Here is an 11,694-nt window from a genome sequence, read left to right as displayed (position 1 = left end):
CAGCTGGCTAGGGAAGAGGCCTCTCTCTCTGAAGCTGCTTTGAAGCTTCAGAGAATTTAGAGAACTTATAGAACTTAGCTTTTACTAAGTTCTTTTTTTACTTAGACAAGATCTTTGCTTCTAAAAATCTATATATGTTATGTATGAAATATTGGCTTAAATGTAATTATGCAAAGGATTTAGAAAGTAAGAAATTATAGAATCATAGAAGAAGTTGGAATAGACCACGAGGGCCATTGGGTCCGGACCCCTGCCAGACAGAGAGACGCCATCGGAGCACTCCTGACATATGGTTGTCAAGCCTCTGCTTAATGACCTCCAAAGAAGGAGATCTTTCATTGATAATGTGTGGGAAGGTGAACAAAAAGGTCTGTTCAGATAAAATTAGCCACCATCTGTTTTGGAGTGAATAGGGCAATAGGGCAAAAGATGAAATGTTAGTTAAGGCGCCTAGTCTAGGGCAAAAGGTTATCTGGTAATTAAGGTGCCTTGTAGAGATTAATGGCTATTTGTTTGCCAATTATAAATAGAAGGAAATATAGCTCTTTGTCTCCCATAAAAGGTAATAGGAAATGGGTGTATCTTTTATGATTGGTTCTAGCAAACAGCCAATAGGAATTTTAACCAGGCTGATTGGACAGAGGCAGCCAAAGGAGGAGCAAGGGGGCTGAGCTGAGGGAATATAAGTGCTGGCCATAATGGCAGGAGGGCAGGCCAGAGCTTGGTAACCATATACCACTGTGCCTCACATTTATTTGTCTGACAAATAAATTATTATTTTAATTTCTCTATTGCTGCGTTGAATATTTCATTCCAGCTAAGCGTTAACCACAAGCAGGGTGCTACATTTTATGGTGCCTCTGTGACTCGGATAAGTGGTCTGCTGGAACGCAGCCCCTTCGCCTTACTGGGCAGGGTACAAGAGGGAGGACCACTAACTGCTTACCCAGCACGCACTGGAACATTTTTCCAGGGGAACGCAGAAGTCTCGTCTGTCTGATACCCTGCTCACCGACGGCGACGGACCGGGGGGAACCAGAGAAATAAAGAGGGATCCGCTAAGGGTAAGTGCACAAAGGGGTTTTGGCCCTCCAATTAATTGGGAGGAAGAGAAGTCTTGATCAAACTTCTGCGTCTCAGTAAGGGGGAAACTGAGTACGCTAGGTGGTTGGGTACATCAGACGGTGGTCTGGTGGAGGAAAAGGGAAAGGTTGGGAAGTAGAGTGTGGTGAAGTATCCAGCGCATTGTATGTGTGAGAAAGTACAATCTGTAGCTGACCTGAGTGTGGAGTGGGTAGTACTTCGGTTCCCAGTAAGGCGACTTCACTGGGCAAGGAACCCCACGAAGCGAGTGTGTGAGTGACTGAGTGGATACTTCACAGGGCCATACAATGGGAGTTGGGGGTTCAAAGGGGGAAAATACACCTCTTGAATGTATGTTAAATAATTTTAAGAAAGCCTTCTCAGGGGCATATGGAGTCAAAATGACGCCAGAGCGCTTGAGAACGTTATGTGAATTAGAGTGGCCGAAACAAAATACTGAATGGCCATCTCAGGGAACTTTTGATATAAATTTAGTAAGCAAACTTTGGACTAACATCGCCAAAGAAACGGGAGGGTGCCCAGAACAATTTTCATATATAGATTCTTGGCTGAGCACATTAAATAAAAATCCTCCATGGATAAGGGAATGCAAAGTCCAACGATGCAAATTATTGGCTGTAAAAGCCGAAGCTAGGAAAGGAATCTTGCCAAATAAACTCAAACCCATTTTTGAGGGACCAGAGGAAGAGGTGCTTCCACCTCCACCCTATGCTCCACACCGAAGGGAGCCTAATCCAAATACTCCACCAGTTGTAACCCCAAGGCAAGAAAGTGGAACGAATAATGGGGGTGGAGTCACAGAACTTGATTCCTTGATAGATTATGATAAATATCTTCAGGAGGCCTTGGAGTCCTATAATAAAGCCCAAGCAGAAGTGGTTATTCCACCTGTGAGTCCCAGTAGAACTCCATCTACAGTCTCCTTTAGTGGAACAACCAATTGCCCACTCCAAACCCCTGTACATCCAAATCCTAGAGAACTATTACAGAAGTTACAGGAAGACCTTGATCGGTCAGCAAGCAATACAGCCAGGCGTATAAAGCTGCTAAAAGAACGCCTTGGGACAGATACCATCCCCTATGATTTGAGGCCCCTAGAGCAAAGCGAAGAGAAAGGTCACGTAGTAGCCCCTCTTAGAAGAGTATTTGATGCACTTGAGGAGCCTGTGCTGGTTAACGGGCAACCCGGACCACGGCCACCTCGAACTTCGACCCTCCAGTACATTCCATTCACAACTACGGATCTGATGAATTGGAAAACACACACCCCATCTTTCGCAGAAAAACCTCAGGCTATGATGGACTTGGTGACTTCAATAGTAAATACTCATAGTCCTACTTGGACAGATTGCCGCCAACTCCTGAATACTCTGTTCACCACTGAGGAAAGAAGAGACATAATTGAAAAGGCACAGATATATTTGCGTGAGCAGGCCAGAGTGGGAAATATTTTTAATATTGACCGTCATCTCCAGGATAACTTTCCTTTGGAAGATCCTAATTGGGATCCAAACAATGCAATTCACCTGGCCAGGCTTACCACCTACCGCCAGACGCTTGTGCAAGGTATCCGCAGGGCATGCCAGAAGCCCACTAATATGTCTAAAGTCTCAGAAGTAGAACAGAAACCAAATGAGAGTCCGGGAGACTTTTTAGAGAGGCTGCAGGAAGCCTATCGTATATGGACTCCTTTTGACCCTGAAGCCCCTGAAAACAGCAGAATGATTACTGCTACATTTGTGGCCCAGTGTGCTTCTGACATTCGCAAGAAAATTCAGAAATCAGAAGGATGGGAAAGGATGCTGATGAGCCAAATTATGGCCATTGCACGTCGAGTTTATCGGAATAGGGATGAGGCTGAGAAACAAGAGAAGAAGAAGTGTCATAAGGAAAATATGGTGATGCTGGCCACAGCAGTGATGTGTTACCCATAACACTGTTTCGTGTTCGGGGCGCACCCACAAAAAGACTTAAGTTGTCACCTTTTGAGCTCCTGTATGGGAGGCCGCCCTCCTTTGTTCAGGATATTCCAGCTGACCTCAAACAAATAGGAGACTATGTGACACAGGGACAAGTGCAGTCTCTCTCCCGTGTTTTTGTTTCTCTTAACAGGTGGGCCCTCAGCGCACGCCGTGCAGCATTGCCGAGCCGATTCATCAGTTCCAGGCTGGCGATAGCTATGGGTGAAAGAGTGGAAACGCGATCCACTTGCACCTAAGTGGCGTGGACCTTACACCGTCTTGCTCTCTACTCCAACAGCGGTGAAGGTAGCTGAGGTGACCCCCTGGATTCATCACTCCCGTTTGAAGAAGTCCGAAGGCAGTTGGACGTGCAAAGGTGACCCCTCTAATCCTTTAAAACTGACTCTCTCCAAAAACCCCTGTATCTAGCCCTACGGGGAACGGGCTAGGTCACGGGCAACATTAGACGACCGGCCTGCTGCAGCCACAACCTGGAAGCTGGCTGACCTGCGCACGCCTGAAGCTTGAGGAGCGTCTGAACCAGCGATTGTGAACGGGAAGATTCTCTTATACAATTGATTGACTGCCCCCCCCCCCTGTGGAACAATTATCAGAGATATTACTCATTGGGGATCCTTGGGATATATGTTTTGGTCTTGGTGGTTCCCCATTTCTGTCACTGGAGGAATTATATTGGGACTAATATTTTTTTGTTATCACAATAAGGTAATCTTTTGTGGAAGGAATGCATATACTAGACATCAACATGATTTTATTATTAATCCTGATCCCTTGGGAAGGGGAAGGGTCCTTGAATTTGAGCAAATTTGCTAAATATGGATTCAGTCAAAACCACAATATGTGGGTAGGCTTAGCTGAGATGGTAGCCAATGTTACAAATAGGACCAATTGCCTTGTTTGCTCTCTTGGGCCAGATGATTCAGAGGGAGGTATGCCCTTATTACCAATACCATTAAATGCCATTGGTATGGTAAGCGAAATGCCACACCAAACAGAAGTACAGAATTTCCCCGGATGGAACTCAACTAAACCAATACGAGTTATACCTGTCCAAGGGGAATTCTGTGTACATAAATCATCAGAGGCAGCTGATTCTACCATGATAGGCTCTTCTCATTGCCACTATACTTGGGATTATATTAAGAATAGTCAAACCTGGGCAAACGGTACTACCTATCGAACTCGGAATACCTTGCCCTGTGCACCTCCTTTTATTCATGCATGGAAAATGGTGTGGAACATAACTATGACAGAAAAAGGCAATCTAACATACTGCACTGTGAGCTCTATGCCCCTTTTGATATTTCGCCTTATGCACTCCACGTACCAAAAACCTCAGACCCGATGGTTGTGGTGGATATGTGGAGAATGGGCATACAAGAAACTCCCTTCCAAATGGAGTGGGACTTGTTTCCTGGGATGGGTATTACCACCAATGTGGATTATGCCCACTAGTTCGGCCAAGCGTACACGAAGAAACGCTGATATTTCTCATATAGCAGGAGGAAGTACCCAAAGTTGGAGCGATACTGATGATTGGCCACCAGAGCGCATTATAGCCTATTATGAACCTGCTTCCTGGAATCCTGATGAGCTCATACAAGGGGCTCGGGATCCTATTTATAATCTAAACAGAATAATTCGATTGCAAGCAGTAGTGGAACTTGTAACCAATGCAACGGCCCAGAGTTTGAGACTTATTGCACAACAGTTGGATGAAAGTAGAGCCGCCATTTTGCAGCTGAAAATGGGAATGGATTATGTACTTGCCAGGCAGGGAGGCCTATGTGGAGTCTTGAACTTGACAGGGAATGCCTGTTGCTTTAACATTTCTGATAATGGTGAGGCAATCCGTGTGTTGGCCACAAAGATGGAGAATATAGCACATGTCCCAGTACAAACATGGGAAGGATGGGATATGGGATGGCTCACCAACTGGTTACCAAATGTTGCAGGACTCAAAGGGATACTATTGTCTTGCTTGTTTTTCTTGACGGTAGTAGTAATGGTTTTGTGTATGGTGCCATGTATCATTTCATGTTTTAGAAGTACAATTAGCAAGATGATTTCAAATGAAACTCTACCTCATATCATGGCCCTATACAGAGCTTTACCTCAGGAATATGATGAAGGTCAAGCTATCAAGGACACTTGGGATGAAGGTCCTTGAGCTTGAAAGGGGGGAATGAGGCATCTGATCATAGCCTGCATTTTTATCAAGGCTTATATTTTGATCAGGTTCCTGTATTCCAAAAAAAATGAGCTTAAATTCACAAATGTTTCCTTTCGAGACAGGACACCAGCAGGCAAGGTCTTTTTCAGAGGCCCCTTTGGTTTATTGCGGTCATAAAACAGGCTGGGAGCAAAAGGTCACACTGACCATACAAATGATAGAATACAATCAAGGTTGCAAAAACAATTAATTATTGTGCCTCCCATTAAACTTGAGCCACATCTTCCTAAGGTTAAAAGGGCAAGAGCTAATACAAACAGCAGCTGGCTAGGGAAGAGGCCTCTCTCTCTGAAGCTGCTTTGAAGCTTCAGAGAATTTAGAGAACTTATAGAACTTAGCTTTTACTAAGTTCTTTTTTTACTTAGACAAGATCTTTGCTTCTAAAAATCTATATATGTTATGTATGAAATATTGGCTTAAATGTAATTATGCAAAGGATTTAGAAAGTAAGAAATTATAGAATCATAGAAGAAGTTGGAATAGACCACGAGGGCCATTGGGTCCGGACCCCTGCCAGACAGAGAGACGCCATCGGAGCACTCCTGACATATGGTTGTCAAGCCTCTGCTTAATGACCTCCAAAGAAGGAGATCTTTCATTGATAATGTGTGGGAAGGTGAACAAAAAGGTCTGTTCAGATAAAATTAGCCACCATCTGTTTTGGAGTGAATAGGGCAATAGGGCAAAAGATGAAATGTTAGTTAAGGCGCCTAGTCTAGGGCAAAAGGTTATCTGGTAATTAAGGTGCCTTGTAGAGATTAATGGCTATTTGTTTGCCAATTATAAATAGAAGGAAATATAGCTCTTTGTCTCCTATAAAAGGTAATAGGAAATGGGTGTATCTTTTATGATTGGTTCTAGCAAACAGCCAATAGGAATTTTAACCAGGCTGATTGGACAGAGGCAGCCAAAGGAGGAGCAAGGGGGCTGAGCTGAGGGAATATAAGTGCTGGCCATAATGGCAGGAGGGCAGGCCAGAGCTTGGTAACCATATACCACTGTGCCTCACATTTATTTGTCTGACAAATAAATTATTATTTTAATTTCTCTATTGCTGCGTTGAATATTTCATTCCAGCTAAGCGTTAACCACAAGCAGGGTGCTACATTTCGACCGCCAAACCTTTCAGGGGAGCATTTGCATTTCTGATGAAATTGTGACCGCGCGGCTTAGGGATTTTTTTAAAAAAAACTTTTTCTACAGACTACGTTGTGGAGGTCTGATTTCTTGTCCTGTGATAAAAAGCATTCTGTTTTGACTGAAAAACCTCTCAGGCGAACATTTGCAACAGCTGGGCACCATGTTTTAGTGATTTGCCAAAAGTCAGATTTTTGATGAAATTGGGACCCCGGGGCTTAGCGATTTTTTAAAAAAATTTTTTTCTAGCGGTTAACTTGTCGAGGGCTGATTTCTTTTTCTGTGATAAAAAGCCTTCTGTTTGAACCGCCAAATCTTTCATGGGAGCATTTGCAACCGTTTGGCACCATTTTTGAGTGAATTGCCAAAAGTCAGATTTTTGATGAAATTGGGACCGCGCCCTAATATAAATTAGTCAACTACATTTTGTATAAATTCATTCGAAATACTGTCGTATTTATCCAAGCAGTCTATGTTTGTAAGCAGTCTGTTCACAGGTTGCAAGTGTTACCATATTATCAATCCACCGATTAAAGGAGATCATCTCTTTCCTCTTCCAGTTTATCAATATCAGCCTCTCAGCTACCAATAGAGTGTGTACAATCCATTTCTGTTGTCCAGAACTTCCATATAGTAGGTATATAGTTAAAAAAAAGTTTCATGTTTTATTGTATATTATTTTATCCTGCAAGCTGCTGAGCGTGGCTGGCACGACCCAGTCAGATGGGTGGGGTATAAATAATAAAACTATTATTATTATTTATTTATTATTGAATAGGACATCCCTTTTTTCATCAGAGAAGTGTTGGAGGGTTTGAGAATGAAATATACTCAGAGTCGAGAGTGGATTTCATGCTCTTTATTCAGCTCATAGTGGTGAGGAGGAATGGATGTTCCCTCAAAGTATCTGCTTTATATACATTATTTACACAATGGGCTGCATGTGATTGGCTAATTTACTCCTGCCTTACTCCTAGTTTACACCTAGTTTACTCCTCCTTTACACCTACTTTACACCTAGTTTACACCTAGTTTACTCCTAGTTTACACCCACTTTACTCCTAGTTTACACCTACTTTACTCCTAGTTTACTCCTACTTTATGTGTGCATTTATTTAAAATGCATCTCTGGGGTACTCTGGGGCATAGGAATTTTTTCATTTTTTTCTTACACCACATGTTCTGAGGGACGGTGCACAGGCGGTGGACAACCTCTCAGGGGAGCATTAGCGATTTTTTCAAAAAAATCTTTTTCTCCCGGTTAAGTTGTCGAGGGCTGATTTCCTGTCCTGCGATAAAAAGGCTTCTGTTTCCCCCGCCAAACTTCTCAGGTGAGCATTTGCAACCGTTTGGCACTATTTTTGAGTGAATTGCCGAAAGTCAGATTTTTGATGAAATTGTGACCCCGGGGCTTAGCGATTTTTCAAAAACAAAAAAAAATTATCCCGGTTGAGTTGTCAAGGGCTGATTTCTTTTTCTGTGATAAAATGCCTTCTGTTTCAACCGCCAAACTTTTCATGGGAGCATTTGCAACCGTTGGGCACGACTTTTGAGTGAATTGCCGAAAGTCAGATTTTTTCCTGAAATTGTGACCCCCGGGGCTTAGGGATTTTTTCCAAAAAATATTTCTCCGCTGGTTACGTTGTTGAGGTCTGATTTCTAGTCCTGTGATAAAAAGCCTTCTGTTGCGACCGCCAAAGCTTTCAGGGGAGAGAATTTGCAACCGTTGGGTACCATTTTTGAGTGAATTGCCGAAAGTCAGATTTTTTCTGAAATTGTGACCCCGGGTCTTAGGGATTTCTTGAAAAAAATCTTCTTCCGCCGGTTAGGTGTCGAGGTCTGATTTCTTGTCCTGTGATAAAAAGCCTTCTGTTTCGACCACCAAAGCTTTCAGGGGAGAGAATTTGCAACCGTTGGGTACCATTTTTGAGTGAATTGCCGAAAGTCAGATTTTTTCTGAAATTGTGACCCCGGGGCTTAGCGATTTCTTGAAAAAAATCTTCTTCCGCCGATTAAGCTGTCGAGGGCTGATTTCTTGTTCTGTGATAAAAAGCCTTCTGTTTCGACCGCCAAACATTTCAGGGGAGAGAATTTGCAATCGTTTGGCCACATGGTCTGAGGGACGGTGCACAGGCGGTGGAAAACATCTCAGGGGAGCATTAGCGATTTTTTCAAAAAAATCTTTTTATCCCGGTTAAGTTGTCGAGGGCTGATTTCCTGTCCTGTGATAAAAAGTCTTCTGTTTCGACCACCAAACCTCTCAGGGGACCATTTGCAAACGTTTGGCACCATTTTTGAGTGAATTGCAAAAAGTCAGATTTTTGATGAAATCTTTTTCTACGGATGAAGTTGTCGAGGGCTGCTTTCCTGTCCTGCGATAAAAAGCCTTCTGTTTCGACCGCCAAACCTCTCAGGGGACCATTTGCAACCGTTTGGCACCATTTTTGAGTGAATTACCGAAAGTCATATTTTTGATGAAAGCTTTTTCTACGGATTTAGTTGTCGAGGGCTGATTTCCTGTCCTGTGATAAAAACCCTTCTGTTTCGACCGCCAAACCTTTCAGGGGAGCATTTGCATTTCTGATGAAATTGTGACCGCGCGGCTTAGGGATTTTTTTTAAAAAAACTTTTTCTACAGACTACGTTGTGGAGGTCTGATTTCTTGTCCTGTGATAAAAAGCATTCTGTTTTGACTGAAAAACCTCTCAGGCGAACATTTGCAACAGCTGGGCACCATTTTTGAGTGAATTGCCAAAAGTCAGATTTTTGCTGTAATTGTTTAGGGATTTCTTGAAAAAAATCTTCTTCCGCCGATTAAGCTGTCGAAGGCTGATTTCTTGTTCTGTGATAAAATGCCTTCTGTTTCAACCGCCAAACCTTTCATGGGAGCATTTGCAACCGTTTGGCACCATTTTTGAGTGAATTGGCAAAAGTCAGATTTTTGATGAAATTGGGACCACGCCCTAATATAAATTAGCCAACTACATTTTGTATAAATTCATTCGAAATACTGTCGTATTTATCCAAGCAGTCTATGTTTGTAAGCAGTCCGTTCACAGGTTGCAAGTGTTACCATATTATCAATCCACCGATTAAAGGAGATCATCTCTTTACTCTTCCAGTTTATCAATATCAGCCACTCAGCTACCATTAGAGTGTGTACAATCCAGTTCTGTTGTCCAGTTGTTAACTTCCATATAGTAGGCATATAGTCAAAAAAAAGTTTCATGTTTTATTGTATATTATTTTATCCTGCAAGCTGCTGAGCGTAGCTGGCAGGACCCAGTCAGATGGGTGGGGTATAAATAATAAAACTATTATTATTATTTATTTATTATTGAATAGGACATCCCTTTTTTCATCAGAGAAGTGTTGGAGGGTTTGAGAATGAAATATACTCAGAGTCGAGAGTGGATTTCATGCTCTTTATTCAGCTCATAGTGGTGAGGAGGAATGGATGTTCCCTCAAAATATCTGCTTTACAACCATTATTTACACAATGGGCTGCATGTGATTGTCTAATTTACTCCTGCCTTACTCCTAGTTTACACCTAGTTTACTCCTACTTTACAACTAGCTTACTCCTAGTTTACACCTACTTTACACCTACTTTACTCATAGTTTACACCTACTTTACACCTAGTCTACTACTACTTTACACTTAGTTTACTCCTAGTTTACACCTACTTTACTCCTAGTTTACTCCTAGTTTACACCTACTTTACTCCTACTTTATGTGTGCATTTATTAAAAATGCATCTCTGGGGTACTCTGGGGCATAGGAATTTGTTCATTTTTTTCTGACACCACATGGTCTGAGGGACGGTGCACAGGCGGTGGACAACCTCTCAGGGGAGCCATAGCGATTTTTTCAAAAAAATCTTTTTCTCCCGGTTAAGTTGTCGAGGGCTGATTTCCTGTCCTGTGATAAAAAGCCTTCTGTTTCGACCGCCAAACCTTTCAGGGAAGCATTTGCAACCATTTAGCTCCATTTTTGAGTGAATTGTCGAAAGTCAGATTTTTGATGAAATTGTGACCCCGGGGCTTAGGGATTTTTTCCAAAAAAAAAAACTGCCTGTTAAGTTGTCGAGGGCTGATTTCTAGTCCTGTTATAAAAAGCCTTCTGTTTTGACCGCCAAACCTTTCAGGGGAGCATTTGCAACAGTTTAGCTCCATTTTTGAGTGAATTGTCGAAAGCCAGATTTTTGATGAAATTGTGACACCGGGGCTTACGGATTTTTTCAAAAAAAAAATTCTGCCGGTTAAGTTGTCGATGACTGATTTCTTGTCCTGTGATAAAAAGACTTCTGTTTCGACATCCAAACGTTTCAGGGGAGCATTTGCAACCGTTTGGCACCATTTTTGAGTGAATTGCCGAAAGTCAGATTTTTGATGAAATTGTGACCTCGCGGCTTACGGATTTTTTCAAAAAAAAATTTCTGCCGGTTAACTTGTCGATGGCTGATTTCTTGTCTTTTGATAAAAAAAAATCTGTTTCAACCGACCGCCAAACCCTTCAGGGGAGCATTTTCACCTGTTTGGCACCATTTTTGAGTGAATTGCCGAAAGTCAGATTTTTGATGAAATTGTGACCCCGGGGCTTAGGGATTTTTTCAAAAAAAAAATTCTGCCTTTTAAGTTGTCGACGGCTGATTTCTTTTCCTGTGAAAAAAAAAGCTTTCTGTTTCGACCGCCAAACCTTTCAGCGGAGCATTTGCAACCGTTTGGCACCATTTTTGAGAGAATTGCCGAAAGTCAGATTTTTGATGAAATTGTGACCCCGGGGCTTAGGGATTTTTTAAAAAATAAAATTCTGCCAGTTAAGTTGTCGAGGGCTGATTTCTTGTCCTGTGATGAAAAGCCTTCTGTTTCGACCGCCAAACTGTTCAGGGGAGCATTTGCACCCGTTTGGCACCATTTTTGAGTGAATTGCCGAAAGTCAGATTTTTTATGAATTTGTGACCCCGGGGCTTAGGGATTTTTTTAAAAATAAAATTCTGCCGGTTAAGTTGTCGAGGGCTGATTTCTTGTCCTGTGATAAAAAAACTTCTGTTTCGACCGCCAAACCTTTCAGGGGAGCATTTGCACCCGTTTGGCATCATTTTTGAGTGAATTCCCGAAAGTCCGATTTTTGATGAAATTGTGACCCCGGAGCTTACGGATTTTTTCAAAAAAAAATTTAAGCCGGTTAAGTTGTCGAGGGCTGATTTCTTGTCCTGTGATAAAAACACTTCTGTT

At 42.3% G+C, this 11,694-nt stretch overlaps 1 protein-coding gene across 1 annotated transcript; it reads left to right on the top strand.

Annotated features, from left to right (window-relative positions):
* Nucleotides 1-1,186: 1,186 nt before the first annotated feature.
* On the top strand, nucleotides 1,187-8,969 carry LOC310754974 (uncharacterized protein; the record flags this gene model as incomplete). The annotated part of the gene is made up of 3 exons (XM_083631636.1): nucleotides 1,187-1,305; nucleotides 1,336-2,853; nucleotides 8,956-8,969. Exons 2-3 carry the CDS (start codon nucleotides 1,392-1,394, stop codon nucleotides 8,967-8,969), a joined length of 1,476 nt encoding a protein of 491 aa, XP_083487762.1. The 5' UTR covers nucleotides 1,187-1,305; nucleotides 1,336-1,391.
* Between the last annotated feature and the right edge of the window lie 2,725 nt (nucleotides 8,970-11,694).

Source organism: Podarcis filfolensis (genome assembly GCF_964270895.1).
Source record: "Podarcis filfolensis genome assembly, contig: HAP1_SCAFFOLD_60, whole genome shotgun sequence".
Taxonomy (NCBI): Eukaryota; Metazoa; Chordata; class Lepidosauria; order Squamata; family Lacertidae; genus Podarcis; species Podarcis filfolensis.
The sequence above is the reverse complement of the archived record's forward strand: the minus strand, read 5'-3'. Positions and strand labels throughout refer to the sequence as shown.